This window comes from Neolamprologus brichardi, chromosome 23, assembly GCF_056152115.1.
Source record: "Neolamprologus brichardi isolate AB-2024 chromosome 23, ASM5615211v1, whole genome shotgun sequence".
Taxonomy (NCBI): domain Eukaryota; kingdom Metazoa; phylum Chordata; class Actinopteri; order Cichliformes; family Cichlidae; genus Neolamprologus; species Neolamprologus brichardi.
The window spans coordinates 23,044,330-23,067,249 of record NC_142125.1 but is presented as its reverse complement, the minus strand read 5'-3'; the positions used below and the strand labels follow the sequence as shown (position 1 = coordinate 23,067,249).

At 39.4% G+C, this 22,920-nt stretch overlaps 1 protein-coding gene across 3 annotated transcripts in view; it reads left to right on the top strand.

The window, feature by feature from the left end:
- Nucleotides 1–22,920, top strand: part of LOC102796576 (poly(rC)-binding protein 3-like) — a 35,873-nt gene that overhangs the window by 2,111 nt on the left and 10,842 nt on the right. For all 3 annotated transcript variants that reach the window (XM_006792887.2, XM_035908630.2, XM_035908629.2), the window contains exons 2-7: nucleotides 13,620–13,788; nucleotides 13,928–13,951; nucleotides 14,052–14,084; nucleotides 14,175–14,291; nucleotides 20,327–20,458; nucleotides 20,770–20,898. In XM_006792887.2, coding sequence (XP_006792950.1) covers nucleotides 13,714–13,788; nucleotides 13,928–13,951; nucleotides 14,052–14,084; nucleotides 14,175–14,291; nucleotides 20,327–20,458; nucleotides 20,770–20,898 — 510 coding nt within the window. In that variant the 5' untranslated portion in view covers nucleotides 13,620–13,713. The remainder of the gene's footprint in view (nucleotides 1–13,619; nucleotides 13,789–13,927; nucleotides 13,952–14,051; nucleotides 14,085–14,174; nucleotides 14,292–20,326; nucleotides 20,459–20,769; nucleotides 20,899–22,920) is intronic.

Below are 22,920 nucleotides of genomic sequence, written 5' to 3'. Positions count from 1 at the left end.
TTTTGCTTTCAGGCGTCTCTTGATTCACATTGTTTAGGTGTTCGTTGTCTTGGTTTAGATTCAAGCATGAGCGATTTTATTGTTTCGAGAATTAGCAGTGAGCACGAAAACAATAGTAAGTGGAAGAAAACCTGCTTAAATTCTGCTAACGATGAAGCCGGACCGCCCGAATTTATAGTAGCAATGATGCTCAGTGGAATTGATACATCAGCCCCCGTGCCGCCCCCCAACAAAAGATCATTATTCCAATTATCGTCACATAGATATTAGCACTGCTGATGGCCTTATTTGCAGCTAGTCATAGACCAAAAATGTCATTTGCCATTACTTCAGAAGCGGCTCTCTGTGTTGCACTTGGAAACCGGCAATGAATAACTCCTTTGTTTGGGTGAAAAGCTTCTGTTTGGCACTCAGATTAATAAAGTCTGATACACTCGGAAATTTTCTGTTGGGAGGTGACAGAAGCCGAAAAAGAAAAGAGGATGAGGACCTGGATGAGGATGCGATTTCGAGCCGTTCTGCTCGACCGCTCGGCAAAAGCCCCCACGTATGGAAGCCATGACTTTGTGACAAGCAGTGATCTCACATTACAAATTGTGGCAAATCTAAAATGGCCGACTTAACGCTGGGCTCTTAGCGCCGCATTCACATCACAACATGGTGCGCCTGCATTGTAAAGCCTACTCCTCGCCCTCCCCATCCACCCCAGGACACTTGGGCTATTTTAAGGGAACGCAGAGTAGGCGGTGAAGTATTTTTAAAGCCACTTGGCGATACTTGGTCTTCACGTCTTCCTCGCTCAATTTGTTCTCTGATTTGACTGGTCGTGGTGAAGATGTGGTGGCCAGAGTTTTGATTGTGATTTGGGCTGAGGTATCAGGATGCTGGCCTGCTGATGTGGGCTGACAGCTCTTGAGAGCACTGTCATAGCGGCGTATAGGAAGGCTAACTGGGCAGACGCCCCCCCACTCAGCCGCGTACAACAAAAGCCTGTGCCAGACGAGACGAGAGCTGCTCATATACCAGGAAACGCAGGGCGAAAACCACAGGACTTAGAGCAACTCTTCCCCATTTCTTCTACTTGATCTTCCTACAGTTACTATTTCTGACAGCAGCTAGCAATTATACACCACCATTTTCCTGTTACTTCAACTATCACAAACTGCAACTGAGAAGAGATTTGTGGGTGTAAATGTAGAAGAGAATTGTCAAACAGTGATTTGAGCAGATCCACAGGAAACATATGGATCAATGAGGTCACCCTCTGCCCAACAGCCCGGTTTTGGGCAAACATATTGGCAACATTACAGATGCACCTTTTTACCTGCACACATCTGTCAAGGTGTTTGCAGCATCATTAAATACTGCACCACTGCATTAATTAACCCCATAATTGAAACGCAAGTGTTTACTGAACCTTCTGAAAAATTAAATATAAATGAATTAATACAATAAACATTAATTAGCATATGTACATTTTAATTTGCATCATATTTGTTCAGTTTGGCATTGTTGTGAAATTAATTTTGTTTTTTCAGAAGGAAGAAAAGATCACACTGATATAGAGGTCTCAAAAACTCATGCATCAAATACGATACAAATGGGGTTGCAGGCTCAACGTTAGCATGGTTGGTGCTGGAGGTGGAGCTAACAGAAGTCAGAAAATTTTAAACAAATCTTGTCAACATTTCTTAGAGCCAAATGCAGTTCAATTTTTATGACATAAAATACTAAAAAAATACCCCTAAATTTTAATGGAAAGAGAATCTGCTTTAGTCATATTCTCTTGGTTATCAATATGGTGGTCGACCCACATAAGCTCCACCCACCAAGTGCTTGAGAAAGTAGGACTGGCGACTAAAGGACCAATTGCATATGTTGTTGTCGCCCTTGGCAACAGCAAGAGTGACAGCAGACTGTAAAAGTGCATTATCTTTTGTAAATGGTAAGATTCAATAGTAAAAATATGTTGGTTAAAAAACATGTATATATAAAATACGGCACACTGTACTGTATTTTTACAAAATTGTTTTACCGTGCTTAAGCTTTTTTGCCTCACACAAAGGTTTGAGTGGTTTTATTGCAATTTAAACAAAATACCAGCTCAGAAACTTTGAGATTTTATACCGTTGGAATAGCTTAAAAAGGTGAGACTATTTAGAGAAAAATAAAAATTTGAATTTGTGGCAACACCTAACAATGAAGAGAACGCTGCAGCTGGTGACAGGTCTGTGCTGATGCCACTGTTTACAACAAGTACAGTAAAAATAACAGGCCCTATTAATGAAGGCTAAATAAAACATGCGCTGATTGAAAGTCAGGTGTTTAATAGTTTGTTAGACATGTCATTAATGTCCTTTTACCTTTATCAGAACTGTTGCAGAGATGGGAGTGTTGGGAGTGTTGGGAGTGCAGCTGTCCAAAGAGTTCGGGGAGACCTCATAAATGAACACCAAACAAGAAATTGGATGGTATTCAGAAAAAAGATGTCCAGATATTTGCATTATTATATTAAAGGTAATTAATTAACTATCCCATGAACACTTTTTAATGACAGAAGACTGCATACAACTCGCTTGAAACTTGCCACCTAATCAGTAAAAATCTTGCCGTCTCAAGCTGCAGATTCAATTTCACAAACCTCGGCCGTGCAGCTTTGGCTCAGGCTCTGTTTGATGTCGAAACGTCATAATGACATATCTGTAGATATGTGGATTAGGATGGAACAGATGACAGAGGCTTTGGCCTAGATTAGACTACCGGCCGCCCATTTAATGATTTTTCTTTTTCTGCTCCTCTGTTATTCTCGTGACACGAAACAGCAGCAGTTAGTGCCTTGTTTTTCTATTCCACAGGGAGGAGTTTGATTAATTATCCTCTTTGTCTTCGACTTTCACATTATGGCGGTTGTCACGGTGACAGTTTGCACCGTCATTTTAGCCCCGCAAAATAAAAACAGCTCACAGTTGAGGCCGAGGGTGGAATGAGAGAAAGTCAAAGAGAGTGACTTCATCCATAATGTAGCCCTTGAAATGCAAAGCACCGACAGCTTCTGAATTCAATAACCTATATTTTAAATCAGTATGTGAGGCACTAGATTAGTTTCCTGGCCAGATAAAGTTTCTCATTGCATCTTTAATCTATACAAAATGGCCTAAAGCTGAACATTTTATGCAGAAATCTGATATTCTGACCCCTCACACCAAGTTCACTTTGATCTGCAACCACCTCTGCCCAATAATTTCCAATTAAGAATAGATAATACAGTTAATGTTAGTTTATAATCAATAACCAGCTTCCCTCCTTACTAAAACAATTTTCAAAAAGAGCCCCTTAACTTCACTTCTGCGAGTGTTTTTCCATCATTCACGCAACACCGGCTCTGCACAACAACAGCGTCTCCTCATTGTTGGCGAGAGATAAAAGAGGAGGAGTTCGAGTTCTTCTAGAGCGGCGCTCGAGCCTTTTCTGCGGCGAGTGCCGAGCAGACGCAGCATGAGATGATGGGAGGAGAGGGGAGTTGGGAAGAGTGTGTTTGCGAAGGTGTGGGGGGGGCATTTTGTGCACTGCGTTGTCCAGCCGAGCGTAAAGCGTGATTAATTCAATAGCCGCCATAGAGGAGGAGGCTAGCAGTGCTGCAACACCGAGCATGACCCACTTTCCCCATCAGATGTCATGAAAAATTCCCTCTCTGCATTCCCCTTCTCCAACTTCCTGCCTGAGCAACGGAGACAAGGAGAGCAGAATTATATATAAAAAAATAAAAGTATATAAATCAGTGCAACAGCAGAAATGATGGACACAGGAGGAGGAGACCAATCCTTCTTTAGCTTTTATCAGGATGCCTTTAAATTAGAGTTTTTATCAGGCTTGGATTTTTTTTTTTAAAAGCTGCAAGGTTTTTGCCCATTGGCACCAATGATTCACAAGGCCTTGACCCAATTCTATTATTATACAGGAAACATGAGCAGAATACAGTCTGAGAAAGCCACTACTGAAATGCAGCTCTTAGCGCTGTGACCCCATTCGACTCTGAGGTTCAGGCAGCCTCGATTTTTGTTGACCTAAATCTACAGAGAGGTTTCACGGTCTTAATCACAGGGAAGGAGGCTCCTCCATCGAGGAGGGTGGTTTTTTGTTGTTGCTGGGAGGGGAGCTGTATTGTCCGAAATATTTAAAAAAGAAGAAAGGATGTGAAATGATATTTAATCTGAAAGATCAATCTTCCCAGCAAAGAGCCTTCTTTAAGCACTTTCCTGCCCCTGATGTGAAGTTTAGAAAGGGATGAGGATCTTCCCTCGCTCATCTTCAATCCCGTTGTCAATCTTAAATGTTTTTGCTTTTTTTTTATTCCCCCCTCTCTCTCTCCAAGCCCCTGGAGAGGACCTGCACCGCTGGCTTGGGTCTTAAACCCGGATTAAAGCTTTTTATGTAATCTGGTCTCCTCTGGGAGATTGGAGAGACAGCTGGCAGCAGAATCCCCGTCCTTATCTCTCGACCCTCCTCTGGCCTCCGACCAGCATCCCAGCGTAGATTAAAGGCTGAATCTACGGCTACCGTTTCACAAAAAAGCATTATTTTCAACATATGTCTGTCTAGGTTAGAGGATATAAGAACTGTACATTACAAAAAGAAAGATGAGGCATTTAGTCTACTAATCAATTTTGATATATTCAATTAATTATTTAACCCTGTGGGGTCACAGTTCATGGCATGTTTCTTTTCCCCAGCACAAACCCAACCATGAGTCTTACGTCCAAGCCTGAAATTTCAGTTTAAGACGGTAAAAAATAAATAAATAAATAAATGAATAAATAAATGCTTTACAGGCATGAAATGCTAAATGAAATGATACTTTGGTTTATTTTATTATCATAAACTCAGTATATTTCAGTTTCTGGACTGCTGGTCAAACAAAATGAGAGACGTGAAGCCCTTCATGTTCTGCACTTCATGTTGTTAAGGTTTAGGGTTTGGAGTTCCTTCATTTCTTTAATGTGAATATTTCCTGCTTTTGTCCATTTTTATATGAAAATCACCTAAAAATCTTCTGGTTTTGGTACCTCTCTAATCTCTAGCACCCTGACTCCCTCACTTGGACTTTTACCCTGAAGAAACTACACAAGTCTTGCACATTTTTACATACATTTCTAAAAAGGGCGTCACATACCGTCCTTTAGCTCAGAGCACCGAATAAAGCTGCCTGATCTGAAATGCGAGGCATCATAAAAGCAGATTTTTTTGCCACGTAACAACTGCGACTCGGTCGACTGAAGGCCTCGACAAACATCTCACCAGCAGGCACAGCTGGTCGGGTCACCGTTTTAAGCAACACTCATTTGAATGATTCACAGCTACAAATGACATCAAGTGATTAGAAATTACACAGGAAGGCAGCCAGAGAACACATTACATACATACATACACACATATATATATATATATATATGTGTGTGTATGTATGTATATATATATATATATATATATATATATATATATATATATAGAGAGAGAGAGAGAGAGAGAGAGAGAGATGTATAAAACACAGCAATGATGACTGTGATTGGCAGACTGTGACATTATCTGTCTCTGCAGTCAAGGTCAGCCACTTCAGGATCTCTCCCATCCATATTTCTGTCTTTTTCTTGACTGCATTGTCAATCACCAGAATAAATATTCATACTGACTAAAGGAGAGGTTTCTAAAGCGTACTTGGGAAGGTTAACTCGTCTTGTACTTCCTGTCTCTGAATTTGATCTGAAAAAAGGGACATCTCTCTTCTCCCCCCCTTTTTTTTCTCTCTCCATCTGCAGTGCGTAACTCTTCTATTCCTCTGATTTATTTTAATAGGTTTCCTAATAATTCAGGCTCACAAAAAATGGCTTTCCCTTCTGGAAAAAAAATTGGATTATCATCATTTAAATCTTGTTATATCAGACAATTCTCCCCGTCAAGATATTCCTGATTTATTTATTAGCAGGCACAGTTTCCAGTTGTGGATTTAAAAAAAAAGAAAAAAAGAAAAGAAAGAAATCCTGCAGAGCCACATTCAGGTACATAGCGCCATCTTGTGCGTGCTCTCGTCACTGCGAGTCCTGCCTGAGTCATTACATCACTTGTCAGGCAGAATTAGAGGCGATCCGGCTGAAATGGGCTTGATAAAAATAAATATGGCGCTCGCCGTTTGATGGCTCATCTCGTGACTGTGGAGACATATGCTGACCTACATTTCAACTGCTTTTATTGCATTGGATCAGGAGACCACTTATCATTCCATGTATTCTGTAATATTTGTGGTATTACCGATATATTTAATACCTAAGGGGAGAATAACAAGATGCTCTTCTATTATTGAACCCCTTCTCCCATCTATGCTTCTGTGTGTGCAGTGGTTACTGGTCATTTTTAAATACAGTTGAGGTATGTGTCACAAAACCTGCACAAAAAAGTTGCAAAATCCAGTTTTTCTTAAAAAAAGACAAAGCAGCGACATTAAAACCCGGATAATCTTCTTATAACACCTCCAAGACTATTAAAAACACAGTATTGAGCCACACCATTGCACTGACCTGTTTCTTCATTATTATGAGCAAAAACACTGTTGTTTATTTTCACTCAGTCCCACGGAGACTGAGCGTGGATTAATCCACAGCTAAAAATAGTCGACAACAAATCCAGTTTTGTTTTGTTGCTGTTTGAGCGATGGTTGCTATAAACTGCAATTCACATCCATTTTGTTAAATTACATCTTTCTTTTTTTTTTTACGACATTCCCAAATTTAGTAAGAACAAATTAGGCACACAGTCAAGAAAAATACTGAATGTAACCATGTTTGTAGTATTTTTAAATGTACATTTCCAGGTGATTTTACACAGTCTGCATAATGAGCCTGGTCCCAAAGAGAAGCTCTCATGCAGGCCTACATTTTTATAAAAGCTTAAGGCAAAGACTGTAAATGTCTACAGCTTTAGACTTGCATGGTTTAGATCTATTAAACAAAACAAAAAGTGCTGCACTGAATCTCTGTCCGACAGCGGCCCCCAGTGGACCAAGAAGGCACTGAGTTAATATTTTAAAAAAGTGTAAAACCACAAAAACTAAGCCATGTCGTTATATTATTACTACATATTTAGTTTCTTATTATATATGTATATATATATGTATATATAGATATAGATATATAATTCTGAGGATTATTTTTAATTTCTCCGACCTATTATTGGCACAGAAAGAGTTAAAACTCCTCAAAGGATCGTAAAAGGATAATAAGTACAAAAATATAGTACAATGTAATGTTTAATTTAAAGGAATTTTCCATATCAAATTCATTACAGATGTTAAATTTTTCACAGTAAAGGTCAAAGGCTGGATAAAAGTTATCTCCACAACTAAAAAAACATAATTTCCATCTTACAAATACTAGAATAATGTAGTGTATCAACCGCACTTTGTATTTACGGAGTATTGTGGTTTTAAATAACTGACTGCTGTAAATCTTGTTTGTTCATTGTGGATGTAAGAGCCCAACAAAGGATACATGTTTACAGCTATAAACTCTATGTTCAGCACATCAGTATTATGAATTTCCCCGTTTAAATACATAAATACAAATAAAAAATACATTTTTACAGATTTTACGTACTTTTTAACCACACATCAAATTTTAACACAAAAAAGTAGAATTTACTGGCATTTTCTGTTTCTTTTACAGTGTGGGTTGTAGAAAGTGCTCTGATAGGTCAAATTTAAATTTGGGAATGGCTGCCTTACACTAACTGAAGCAGAATAAATCCAAATGAAAGCATCAAGCATTTTTTTTTTTTTTTTTTTTTTATAAATTTTATTTTCAGTCACAGCAGCATGTTAATAACAAAACATTGAACATAAAGTAGTTTGCTGTTCAGTATTTACAATACCCCAAAAGATAACAGAAATAGAAAAGGAAAAACAAACTAACCAAAGAAACCCCTACAAAACAACAAAAAACAAACAACAACAAACAAATATAAAAATAAAATGTATAAGGGACATTCAGTGTACAGTTAACTATGATAGTGATATAGAGATATGGCATCTGGTCATGATAAGGTGGTCATTTTAAACGTTTCCATGTACATCAGGAACGGCTGCCATGCCTTAAGAAATTTGGTGGTTGAACCTGCCAGTGTATATCTCATCTTTTCTAAATGTAAAAACCTCATGAGCTCTGCAAGCCACTGTTCATGTGTGGGAGGAGCTTCCTGCTTCCATCTTAAAAGTATAAGGCGCCTTGCGATAAGTGAAGCAAAGGCAATAGAATTCGAATAGTATTTTGGCAAAGTGATGTCTTGAGGTATCACCCCAAAGATAGCCGTTAGAACAGAGGGATCATATTTAACGTTATACATCTCTGACAGAGTGTTAAATATAGACACCCAATAGTTATGAAGATTGGGGCATGTCCAAAAGGTATGAAGGAGCGAACCTGTTTCTGCTTTACATCTATTACACAGAGGGTCAGCCCCTGGATAGAACTTGGCTAACTTTTCCTTGGAGATATGTAATCGGTGTAGGACCTTGAATTGAAGGAGCCCATGCCTGGCACATATCGAAGAAGAGTGTACCCTCCGGAGAAAAGATTGCCAGAGTTCATCTGTTATAGTCATCCCAAGGTCTTTCTCCCACTGTGCTTTAAGGATGGAGAGAGAAGGAGATTGAAGATCTAATAATATAGCATAGATTTCTTTAATCGCCCCTCTCTTATGAACGTTTATATTAATAATTTTATCCAAAGAAGTTTCCTCAGGTAGTTCCGGAAACGAAGGAAATCGACTCTTTACAAAGTGGCGAATTTGTAGATAGCGGAAAAAATGTTGCCGAGGAACATTAAACTGCTTCAGGAGCTGCGTGAATGAGGCAAAAATCCCATCTACAAAAAGGTCTTTGATATTTCTAAGGCCATTACTTTCCCATATTTTAAAGGCAGAATCCATCATGGAGGGTGGGAACATATGATTTGAGCAGATAGGTGCTTTAATTGACATTAAGTGTAACCCCAACCTTTTCCTACATTGCACCCAGATTCTGAGCGAGTCATACAACAAAGGATTACGTTTATGGGTGTATAGTTCTAATGGGAGAGCTGAACTCAACAACGCTGATAGGCAAATTTTGCCACAATTGGATGACTCAATTTGGAGCCAAGCTGGAGTCTCTGTAGTAAAATTACTCATCCAGTACAGCATATTTCGAATATTTGCTGCCCAATAATAAGACTGAAAGTTCGGCAAGGCTAATCCACCCATTGGTCTAGTCCTCTGCATGAAATCTTTGCGAATTCGTGGACTTTTGCCATTCCAAATAAATGCAGAGATATGCTTATTCAGTGTTATAAAATACTTATTGGGTAAGTAGCATGGGATACATTGAAATAAATAAAGGAACTTGGGTAGTATGTTCATTTTGATAGAATTGATGCGGCCAATTAATGACAGTGGTAAATTGTTCCATCTCTGAAGATCTGTCTCAGTATTCTTAAGCAGCGGGACAAAGTTTCTTTCATAAAGACCTTTGTATGAGTGGGTAACCTTAACCCCCAGATAGGTCACATACCCTGATTTAACGTTAAATTGAAAATCTGAAAATGAAATCTTCCTGGCTATAGAGTTGACACAGAGAAGTTCACTTTTATGTATGTTCAACTTGTAACCCGAAATATTACCAAAACATTCAAGAATGGCAAGAGCACGGGGAAGAGAGCATAAAGGCTCTGACATATACAGCAGGAGGTCGTCAGCATATAAGGATATTTTGTGCTCCTGGTCACCTCTGAAGATGCCCTTAATGCAACTGTTAGCCCGCAGTTTAATCGCCAATGGTTCAATTGATAATGCAAAAAGAAGAGGGGATAAGGGACAACCTTGTCTCGTACCACGGAGAAGTGGGAAATAAGAAGAGAATAACGAATTTGTTCTAACACGTGCCATAGGTGAGGAGTAAAGTAACCGAATCCATGAAATGAAATTAGGGCCGAATCCAAATTTATGTAGAGTATAAAACAGATAATCCCACTCCACCCGGTCAAATGCCTTCTCAGCATCGAGTAATAAGGCAATTTCAGGGGTCGTAGTTGACTTGGTGTGTAATATGTTTAAAAACCTGCGCAGGTTGAAAAAACCATGCCTACCCTTCACAAAACCTGTCTGATCTGGAGAAACTAACAATGGTAGATATTGCTCTAGCCTGAGAGCAAGTGTTTTTGACAGAATTTTTAAATCTACATTTAAGAGTGATATAGGACGATATGATGAACACTCTGATGGATCCTTATTTGGCTTCAATAGGAGTGAGATGGTTGCTTGTCGAAGCGTTAGGGGAAGACATTTTGAAACCAATGACTCAATGAACATGTCCCGTAATAGAGGTGATAAACTGTCTTTAAAGGTCTTGAAAAATTCAACCGGATACCCATCCGGACCCGGGGATTTGCCATTCTGCATTGAGCTAATCGCCAATTTAATTTCTTCCACTGTAATTTGCTCTTCCAATTGGTCTCTGAATGCCGAGGTCAAAGTCGGAACTGTCATTCCATCAAAAAAAGCCTCAAACAATTCAGGCGCGTTTAAAGATTCAGAATCATAGAGACTGGAATAGAATATTCTGAAACTCTCATTTATTTTTTGTGGAGTAGTGGTGACATGTCCAGATTTAGTCCTAATTTCAGGGATTATACGAGTTGCTTCTGATTTACGAAGCTGATGTGCTAAAATTTTAGATGCTTTTTCTCCGTGTTCATACCATCTTCCTCTAGATTTAAGAATCATAGACTCTGACTGCCGGGTTGAGATTAAATTAAATTCAGTTTGTAACGTTAGTCTTTGTTTATACAGTTCTGGAGAGGGGGTTGTAGAGTGTTGCTCATCCAATTGCGAAATAAGGTGTATCAATTCAGAAAGACGTTTCTTTTTCTGTTTTCTAGTATATGAACAGTATGATATAATATGGCCCCGTAAGAATGCTTTTAAGCTTTCCCAAATCGTACTATAGGCCATGCCAGGCGTAATGTTTGTTCTTAAAAAGACATCAATTTGTTTGGAAAGATATTCCACAAACTCCTTATCTGACAAAGAAAGAGGATTGAGTCTCCAGGAGTACACAAAGGGTTCATCCGGGAAGCTGAGTTCCAAAACAAGTGGACTGTGATCAGATATTACTATGCTACTGTATTTACAAGTCTTGATATTGGGAAGCAATTTTTTGTCAACAAAAAAGTAGTCTATACGAGAATACGTTTGATGCACTGCAGAAAAAAAGGAATATTGTTTAGTGGAGGGGTAGAGAAATCGCCACGCATCAACAGCCCCATAGGTTTGTAAATATGACTGTAACACTAATGAGGATTTAGGGAGTGGAAGTCTTTTATCTGAGGAGCGATCTAGTACTGGATCCATAACAGTATTCATGTCCCCTCCAAGGATCAATTGGTGTGTATTGATCTGTGGAAGGGAATTAAGAAAGTCATTGAAAAAAGTTGAGTCATTCCAATTCGGAGCATATACGTTTGCTAAAATAAGTGAAGTATTAAACAGGGACCCTGTCACCACTACATAGCGACCATTTGGGTCAGCTATTGTGTGAGAGACTATAAATGGAGTATTCTTATTAATCAAAATTGCTGCACCTCTGGCTTTACCATTGAATTTGGAATGAAAAATTTGTCCAACCCAATTTCGTCTTAATCTGGCATGATCTGTATTCTTAAGGTGTGTTTCTTGAAGAAACGCTACATGTACTTTAAGATAAAGAAGATGAGAGAGTACCTTATTTCGTTTCACTGGGTGGTTCAATCCCTTCACATTCCAACTAATAAAGTTAACATGGCAGCCATTACTCACAGCAGTTGAAGTGTCATCAACAGAAGTCATCACCATATAAGTACATGATGAAAAAGGTGGTTCCAAACGCAAATACCAATTCTATCATGGGTGTACACTGAAATGTTGTTGTTAACAATAATCTGAGCAAATAATATACAAAAAAAAAAAAAAAAAAAAAAAAAAAAAAAAAAAAAAAACAACAGAAGGAAAAAAGAATAGATAAGTCCCTCCCACCCACCTCCCCGTGTTCAGTGTTGTCCCCAAACGACACACACCAATTTCCCAAAGCTCCCCTGCTTCTATTAAGAGTCCCATTCACCTTATTCATAACCACAGCCCCACATAAGCAGAAACATCTGAACTATGAATCACACATGTAGTCCAAAATATATTCAAATTAGAAAGTCACAAAGTCCAACATAATAGAGTAAAATAATTAAGAGAAGGAAAGAGAAAAACTCCCACGTCAAATTTACCTGTAACCGAAAAACGGACCTGTTTCACTTCTCATCAAAGCTGACCCCGGAGTCCCTTTTAAGTGACAAGTACTGGAATATAGTTAACCTCCCAGGAAACAAGGGCAAGCTCACCAACATCTGAGATTTCTAAATGAACATCGAACATGAAACTAAGCTAAACCAGAGATCGTCCGTTTATTGATTGACAAAAATATAGTCACGATGGTATGAAAGTCCCGGTGGTTCTTATGAAATGTCATTCGGGAGACGACTCAAACTTGGAGTCAATGAAATCTTTCACTGCTTTAGGAGAGTCGAATACCTGTGTTTCTCCATTAAACGAGATCCGAAGCCGGGCAGGATAAAGAAGGCCGTAGCGAACTCCGTCTTTTTTCCGTAGTAGTCCCTTTACCTCGCTGAAAGCAGCCCGGCGTCTGGCCAGGTCGGCGCTGTAGTCAGGAAAGATGAATATCTGCTTCCCTTGAAACTCCAGCCGGCCTTTCTGTCTGGCTAAGCGCTGTATCCGCTCCTTCTCCTGGTAGTAATGAATGCGAACAATGAACGGCCGCGGTCGCCCTCCCTCCGTGGGCAGCGCAACCGCCGCCCGGTGAGCTCTGTCCAGGATCGGAGCCTGCTCCAAACCGCCGGGACCACCCAGTACAACGTGCAACAGATCAGCCACAAATTTAGTGGGATTCCCTTGTTCGGCTCCCTCCGGCACTCCTAATATACGCAAGTTGCATCGTCTTCCCCGATTCTCCAAGTCGTCCGTTTTCAGCAGCAACTTCTTGTATTGGTTACTCAGATCTGCGAAACATGTCTCCATAACTTCCAGCCGCTTGTCCAGATTATTCAAGCCTTCTTCGTGTTCGCCCAACTTCTCAGTACATTCGTCAAGAGCGGTTTGGATGGGCGAAATGGCTCGTTTAATTTCGTCCCGTAGGTTGTCATTTTCCTCTTGAATCACTTCTTTGACAATGTCGCGGAAAGCTAGCAGTGTCGCTGGATCAACGGTAGTTTTGCTAGCGGTCTCTGAGCAGCTAGCCTGCGCTCCTTTAGCAGAATGCTTGGGAGGCATTTCACTTCGAGACAAGCCAAAAAGACGGAAAGAAAAACAGCTAAAACAATGCTGACTTTCTTAATAGAGCTTAAGAAATCTCTGAATTGGGCCACAATAGGTGAACCATAAAGTAATTTAACAGATAAATGGGAGCTCGTGGTTTGCGCGTCTACTCCATAACACGCCCCCTAGCGGACCCCCTCATCAAGCATTTTTTGCATGTCTGCGTTTCTTTTACCTGGCAGGTGACCGGTTGGCTGACTCTACCATCACACTCGCATTGGCCCTCGACTTCCTCTGTCACGTGACCACGCCCCTTCCTTCACATCCAATCCCGACATGGAGCCCATTAAGGTCCAATCAGAAGGTGGACTGAATGTGACCCTCACCATCAGGCTGCTGATGCACGGCAAGGTACAAACACACAAATTCAAACTTGACTTTTCTTGTTCTGCTTCTGCTTCCAATTATCTGTAAAAAAAAGAGCAAAGAAAACAAAAACTAATTTCAAGGAGCCCATGGCATCTAACATTTCTTTCTGTTGTTTCTGCAGGAGGTTGGAAGCATCATAGGAAAGGTATTTATCACAAGCACGACAAGCAGAGCATGTAAAGCATAATAACGCCGGTGGGAAATACACAAAACATCTCACTGCTCTTTCTCCCCTTTGCTTTCAGAAAGGAGAGACGGTCAAGAAAATGCGTGAAGACGTAAGAAGAATTTTTCTCAAACTCTTGTTAATTATTTTTGTCCTATAATCACGTATTTAATGCTTTTTTGCTCTCTCTTTCGCTCTAAAGAGCGGCGCCCGTATCAACATCTCAGAAGGGAACTGCCCTGAACGGATAGTCACCATCACCGGGCCAACAGATGCCATTTTCAAGGCCTTTGCCATGATAGCCTACAAGTTTGAAGAGGTACCGTTCATTATTTTACACCACAAAGAATCTGTTTTTACAACAACAATAAACTTGGTATTATTTAAGCACTGATTTCAAATCAAATTTGAACCATTTTCCTCTATAAGATTTTTTAAAAATGGCGCATTTTAAAAGAAAAATTAGCAAATGTAGCAACATTTTTACTTTAACATCTTAGTGGTTGCATTCAAGAATCTTACAACTGTATGTAAAGTAATGGCGTAAAGGCTGTATGTGCATCTGAGTGCGACCGTACTTATGAGAGAATCCAGCACCACTGGCCGGCTTTAGCACCTGCACTGACTCATTTCCAGGTGGAATACAAAGCAGCTTTGGCCCTGATATGTAGGACAGAAATGTGCTGATCTAACCTTGCAACACCCTCTGAAAATGGGCCAGTGCTGTGTTATGATTTGGGTGCCGTATCAGCATACTTTCAGCCCGACCGAGCCAAGTGTCTCCATAATACAATAGATAGACTCAACCACTTATTATTCACGCACTGCACACAAGTGCAGCTTTAAGTGTGGAGATTTCAGGGTCAGTTGTTGTACTACAACGCAAATACAAGTCACTTGATTTTGTTTAACTCTGCAACTCAGCTACACTCATATATTAGTGTAGTCAAGGTGTTATCGATTATGCCTGAATTCACTGTAAAGTAAGAACCCCACCCTATGTAAGGTTTATGTCCCTGTAAGGGTTAATTCACCAGCATGTGCTCTTTAATCTAAAATATAGTTTTAATGCTAAAAATAAGAATTTTCATCACTCTTAATCAATTATCCATGAATGGAGCCCATTTACAAAAAAGGTGAAAAAAAGGCAAAGCACATTTTTAAAAAATACTACAGTCTTTGCTGAATAATGATACGTTTAGTTTTAAACAGGTTTTTGACAGATTTCTGAAATATTTATCTTTTTCTCCTTTAATGACAGGTGGTAGTAATCACTGTACTTTGTACTTTTACAACCCCCCATAAAAATAAATGTTGTGTTTGCTCTGTGTACTGTAGGCAGTGTTGGGAAGGTTACTTTTAAAATGTATTCCATTACAGAATACAGAATACATGCCCCAAAATGTATTCTGTAACGTATTCCGTTACGTTACTCAATGAGAGTAACGTATTCTGAATACTTTGGATTACTTAATATATTATCATGCTGTTTACAACTACATGAATGTACTATTGCTGTGATTTATTACTGTTACTGAAGGTCCGCGGCTCCGAACCGTAGTAAAGGGACCTCTGACTAATACAGTGGGTTCTGTGTCGGGCTCGTAGCCGAAAACTAGCTTTACTTTGTTGTCTGGGTCAACTTTGCTAGCGAGAGACAGAGAGAGGCGTTGAAAGGCTGCTCCAACGGAACTTATTGTTCTTGGAGGAAAACACGAACACGGTGTACAGTCGAGTCTTAATAGCTTACTTACAACTGGGCTCGTCAGGCTCTCTTCTTGGCTGCAGTGGTTATTATTATATTTACATGCTTCCAGCTCCCGTTTCTGCTCGATGACAGCTCGTACTTTTCCTTTTTCTCCCTCCTCGCTCACAGACACATAACGTGTATGGCAGTCCATTCTCCCTGCAGCACGGACTACACTGCCTATGATGCTACATTCTTTAGAGTTATACCGGTAGCATTCTGCCTATTAGCTTAGCACAACAACAACAAAAAGGCCTCTCTCACCCAGGAAACAGCAGAGAGAGAGCGTCACCCTGTAACCATGGCAACCGTAACGCTGCCGCCTGGAACAACAGAACGTAGCTGTCAAACAAAACCCAAAAAGTCCTGACCCGCGACAATATGAAACAGGAAAGTACCGCGTGTAATCCATTTATTTCAACAAAGTAACTGTATTCTAAATACCACCTTTTTAAACGGTAACTGTAACGGAATACAGTTACTCATATTTTGTATTTTAAATACGTAACGGCAGTACATGTATTCCGTTACTCCCCAACACTGACTGTAGGTGAACAGGGACTACAGAATGTTAATCATTTAAATGCTCTATTTAAGTGAAAATATTTCACGGACTGCATATTAAATTGGCAAACTGAGAAGCTTTTTATTTTTTAGAAATCATGGATGTCACGCTCTCTAGATAACAAGATCTGTATTGTTATCAATGATAAGTTTAAAAGCCAGAATCTGTGATGCTAATCGAGTGTTGTGCCTGCAACAATGCAATTTATATGCATTTATACAGGGCTTTACTCAAAGCACTATTATGCAGAACTTTGTTCACAGCTAGCTTGTGGAAAATACATGTAGCCACAGGAAGATCATCTACTCCACACAGAAAGGCTCCAGCCAGGTGAGGCTTGAAAGTGCTGCCAGCGGACGTGGTATTAGCATGCAGCACATCTGTGAAGGCCCCATTAATGCTAAACAAAGCACACAGGTTTTAGAGCAACGCTGCCAACCAGACAAAGTGTTTTTCACCAACGTTGTTGCTTATTTCAGCAAGACTACGCAAAACAACAGTCACATATCCCAGCAGCAGATCTTAATAGAAAAACATACATTTAAAAACAAAACAGAAAAAACTGTACGAGCAAACAAAAATGGCCAAAACTTTTCAAAGTTACAGAAATTTGACTTCTCAATGCCAAAACACTTGAAGTCTGGTACAGTGGTCCCTCGCTATAACCCGGTTCACCTTTCGCGGTCTTGCTGTTTCGCGGCCTCGCTGTTTCATGCATTTTTTTGTGAAATTTTCCATGTTTTGTTTTTGGTTTTTTGGTTTTTTTTACGACACATTGTGTTCTGTGTCCTGATTGGCCGTAGACCCTTGTCAATCAATCCCCTGCAGTGTCTCCTGTACAGTACAGAATGCATTCAGCTTATCAAATTTACATAAATCTTCTATCGCTAGCAGTGTGACTCTGAAGTGCTGTACTGTATGTTTGTAAGTTTTCTCCCCAACAAACACAACAATGTCGACGAAACGTTTTGCACCGTCAAAGGCAGCCGCGGGTGCCTTTGGTTTCATTCTATAATACTGGACTTATTTTTCTACGAAGGTTTGAACTTTGAGAGTGTTTAAACAAAAGAGAAAAGTGTGAAAATGTTCATGCCTGTCTGAGAAAAGTGTATAAAGCATGTCAGGGCTGTCCAGAGACGTTTAAAGGGGCGGGTGCTCAAAGTTAAAAAGGGGCACATTGAACCAGGCTGAATAACAACAACACACATTCATCAAGAATCTAATATGGGATCGCATCATACTATATCACTGTTGTGAGGTGGCGACAAGGCAAAGCAAGCGTAGCCTATGTTTTCCCTGATGGGTACAATGTTGCTGTTGAGGGGTTGCTGTGGATAGTGCTGGAGGGCAGGGCTGTGTTGATCTGAGGCTGTAGACATTAAAAAGTCCATAGGAGAGATGGTAGCTGATTAAACAAGTATCATGAGATAATAACAAAATGCAAAGATTGGTGACAGCGCTTGGAACCATAGGGCAACAAAAAACTGTGAGAAATAATTTAGGCTCTGCCTGTGAATCACTCTTTGCTTCTCTTCTTCCTTCCATCCCATCTTTTCATATATCACTCTCCACTTGCTGTCTATCTGAGAACAAGGCACAACTTGCTATTGCAATAAACTATAACTTAATTATCCACACCTAACAACTCTTGCACTTAATCTATAATAAAATCATGACAGAAAAATGTTATAGCACTGCCTTTAGTAGCCTCACACAGCTCCTACTGTTTCCTCCTCATGTCCTTACCAGGCATGTCTGGACAATGTTATATCATGAGTAATAATTTAAAATAATCCATATACATAAAACACACACATGCACGCACACACAGTGACATTTTAGACCTTCTTCAGAATACTGTATATACTATGGGCATCATGGTGCTGATCCAGAATCCTTACATTATTATTTATTACTAGAGCTACAATAATAAAGCAATGAGGAGGGGGAAGTAATAAATATGAAATAATGTATTTATGATGATTCCATTTGTTTCACTATCCACTCTGTGCAGGGCAAAGCTTATTACATTTTTAAACTGCAGAGATACAATAATTTTACTGCTGTAAAATCCACATTTTGTCTTATTTAAAATATAAATCTAATATAATCTGCTTCTTAATGTATGTTCTTTAAAATACAGCGTGTGTTTTTTAAAATATTATAATTATAATAATGCATAATTATGTGGACATGCATATTAGATCGTTTTTTAGTGAAATATAATCCCTCCAGAAAGGCAGGAAAAGCCCGGTAACTTACTTTAAAATATGTTCCCTAAAACGGTGACAGAGCTACAGACCCATGCCAGCCTTACCCAGTGAGCTAGCAGCTATGACCAGCACTACTTGTGCAGTTAATAAAAGGACAGGTAATGTTTGTCGCGCTGTTGCACACACAGCACGCTCGTTTGTTTCAGTTCGTCAGTTGCCACAAGACAACTTACCAATGTGTACGTAATAAGCTAATACTCCTGTGTGCTATACACTACAGTGTGCGCTGTACACCTACTTACTGGTTTTGTCGCGTCAGTCTGTCTCTGAGTTCATCTGTGTTTCTCCTACAGCTGCGGACTACAAAAAATGCGCGTGCTCTTTGTGAGCTCGTAACCAGCGCGTTCTGCCGTCAAGGGCGATCATTGGTTAAATGTGATCAAGTGACTGATGCAAGCCAGATCCTTTTATTTAGCAAAACTGTGATTAATAGTATATATTATTGTTGAGGGGTACAGACAGGACTCCGCACGCCCACACACATAAAAAAAATAAATAAATTTTTTTTTTTAAAGTTGCCTCAACAAAAGGGCACTTTGGGCACCCATCAGGAAAGGGGCGGGTGTTCAAGCCCCTCCAGCCCCCCCTGCACGTGCCTGAAGCATGTAGTGAGGGGTTTTACAGCCGTACAACGTCTATAATAATTGCAAGAAATAAAGTTGGCGACTTCACGGATTTCACTTATCGCAGGTTATTTTTGGAACATAACTCCCGCAATAAACGAGGGACCACTGTATCGTTAAAAGCCCCTACCTTGACCATTTCGCCTTTTTTTCTCCTCAAAAGAAGTCATATGCACATGATTTGGACATGCATTTGCCCATTAAACTTGTAAAAATCCTGCAACCACAGCTGTCTCTGCCACAAGCGCATAATGGTACATGTTATAACATGTACCATGCTATGATATTACATGCTTATACTATTACATAATGTAATAATTACATAATGTAATTATGCTATAATAATAATAAACCAAGGTAATACACGAGATCATGAGGGCAGAAATAAAAAAATAGAGACTTCCATGTGTGGCAATCATACATTTACATGGTTCTATGATAAACTCTTTTTCAGTTTCCTTTACTTGATAAACAACTTGGAGTTATTTTTAGCTAAATGCAAAGGACTAGCTTTCTTTTGCAATAACTAGACTTAATTATATTTCTTGAAATATGATTTTTGGACCGTGTATCATGATTTTATGCTTCAGTGGCACTGATTTATTAAAGTAAACTCTTACTGCTCTGGCAGCCAAATTTGCCTTTTTAAGTGAAAAAATGGCTCACATCTCAAAATCTTGCTCTCATTTTTTCAGGAAATGTATGCACTGTCATCTCGACAGGATACCTTCTGTTAGTGCTTCATTATTAAATATGATCATATTAATAATACTGCTCTGGTCAGTTTCTACTGCTGTACACTGGCTGTGCAGTACCTTATAAAATAGGATTAGGTGGAAAATATTATAAAATGGTCAATTTTAAAGTAGCATCATACTGAAATACAGAGGCTTTAGCCCTGTTTATTAGAACAATATTAATAAAAGCAGCAACTTAAAAGTGTGAAGACATGTTATTGCCAAAAAGTAAATATCATTCTAGCTTTTTAAAGGTCATTTTGTGCCGAAGCAAAGAGTTTTCTCAAAGCACTGATGGTGAGTTAAGAACCATGAAGGTAGATTTATTACAAAGCCTCCGCTTCACAGATAGAAAAACACTATGAAAGTCATCGCATCTGACAAAAATGTGGCCTTTCCTCGCCCGCAGGATATTATCAACTCCATGAGCAACAGCCCAGCCACCAGCAAACCCCCTGTAACCCTGAGGCTCGTCGTCCCAGCCAGCCAGTGTGGATCCCTCATCGGCAAAGGAGGCTCCAAAATCAAAGAAATGAGAGAGGTGGCGGCACATTTTTCATCCTAACGATGTCTATAAACATAAAATCAATTATGTTTTTTAAAATAATGACACTGCCAGAGGATATGCTCATATTTATCCCTCATATAGCTCCCATGTAAGCTTCCCAAATCCCACATTTCTGGTTCATGTAGTTTCCATTTAAGTGTTCAGTCTTGCAAAATCCCCGGTGTGCACTGCTCCAAGAGCTCATTTTGCTCTCACATATTGGTTTCTGCTCAGTTTGAAGGGATGCAGGGTCATGTAATGAGATGAGATTAATTTTTTAAAAAATGTTTCTTTCTTGCCTCCAGTCCACAGGAGCTCAGGTCCAGGTGGCAGGAGACATGCTCCCCAACTCCACTGAGAGAGCGGTGACAATCTCAGGGGCGCCCGAGGCCATCATCCAGTGTGTCAAACAGATATGTGTGGTGTTGCTCGAGGTACGGTGAGGGGGGTGGGGTGGCCACACAGAGGACATGAAAGAAATGTTATGTAGCTGAAAATAAGTTTGATACGGAGAATTAAGAGGCTTGACTACACTTTTAAAAGTAATTTACTCCTAGAGTTTCTGCTGTAATGTAATTTTTCACATTTAATGTAACCGCATGTTTTGATATTGTTTATGTTTGCAAGTCTGGATTATTAACATTACTTCACTGCTGCAGACACATTTCTTTGCCTTTTAGACGGCAAATGTGACACCAAGTACTCAGTACATGACGCCAGAGACGTGCACATGTCCTGCACTGACTTAATGTTTGCACAGTCGGGAGAAAAGCAGGTTTCCATAGGTCAAAAACAGGAGCCTTAAAACCTCATGTGTGGACTTTTGGGTGATTTTTGTTGATACAGATAACGAACTGACACATCTGCAAATAGGTTCAGGTTATAAGCTGTACATAAAAGATGTACACAGTCATCGTAAAGAAACTCTTTGTTTTTGTGAACTCCTATTCTGAAGCCTCAAATTTGGGGTGTAGTGCAAAGTTGTGAACTAATGCTAATTAGCTGGGTTATTACAGTTCATACAAAGACCGGGGACTTAAATATGGATAGCTTTAAATAAATGCTAACTTCAGGATAAAACACTAAAATTTCCAAACCAGAAAATAAGCCGACAGTGAAGAAACCTTATAGAGCTCAACAGTGAGCTTCCAAAAATCCCATTCCCATTCATATTGTTCATACGGATTTTGATTATTACCATAATGCTGTGAGTCAACTTACTACAACCTGCGACACTGTGAAACGATGATAATCTCTCCTTTAGAAACCATAACTCTGCATTACATCTATAGTCCAAAAATACAGGATTTTTAATCACCAGTAGTGATATTGATACCAGTACCAATACCTATACTGTATTTGGTAAAAACCCAATATATTGGACAATAAATTTTCTTTCACAGATATGAAACTCAAACAGAGTTACGAAGCAGTTGTTATGTGTCGTTATTTATGAATCCTTACTGAGATAATATGTCGGTATAGTTCAAAAGTTACCATGCGTCATTGTCACAACAAGTCATGAATTATTATGCTCGGTCTGATTCTGCTCTTCAGCTGGTTGATCTCTTTGTGGCGTTCCAAACATGTGTTGCCAAGAGGGAAGTTGTGGAGTGCCCTCTGGTGGACAAACTATGCAACAGCAACACTCATAACAGAGCTGAAGGGTGTTTCTCCCATCTGTTCTGTATAGGCCTTTAGAAATGCCAGTACTGACATATAAGATCAACTTTGTTTTAGCAAAAGCACAGTTTAGTTGTAACTTTGGGGGAAAAGAATACTCTTCCACTTTCCTAAACTGAAACAGCAATTTCTCTGTTTTGTGAAAGTCACTGTTTAAACCTACGAACATCAGGTCGCTTAGTCAGTGTAAAACTTGTGGTGACTGCAGCCAAGAACTAAGCACCGTCAAAAACAATACTACAACCTTACAAACTCTGAAAGCTATGACAATGAAAAGGAGGAAATTTAAACAGGCTGGAAGACAATCCCATTTGTAGTGCATTATGGGATAAGTTGTTTCCTAACCCTAAAAAGTAATTATGTACATAGTCTTGTACCTCTGTCTTTTTTTATTATTATTATTTTCCTTTATTATTTTTTTTATCCAAATCTAATTTTCTAATGGTCAGCATGGCTTTACAGTGGTCATGGCTTAGATCAAGGATAAAACTCTTTATGTAAGGATCTTATGAAACATTAACAGAGAAAGTTCACTCTTGGAACCGGACTTCTTAAAAAAGTGGGCAGTCACTGCTGAGCTCAATCTATCACTATCTCACATTTACACCTTATTACAAGTCAAGTGTTAAAATCCCACCCAACCCCAGTTTTAGAGTCAGCTTAAAGATATTACAATTACAGATTCAATTTTTATAGCCATGGAGTGTAGTCTATTAAATCCAAGATTAAACTCAGGATTGTGTTTAAGCTAGTTTGGATCACTGAAAGCTTTA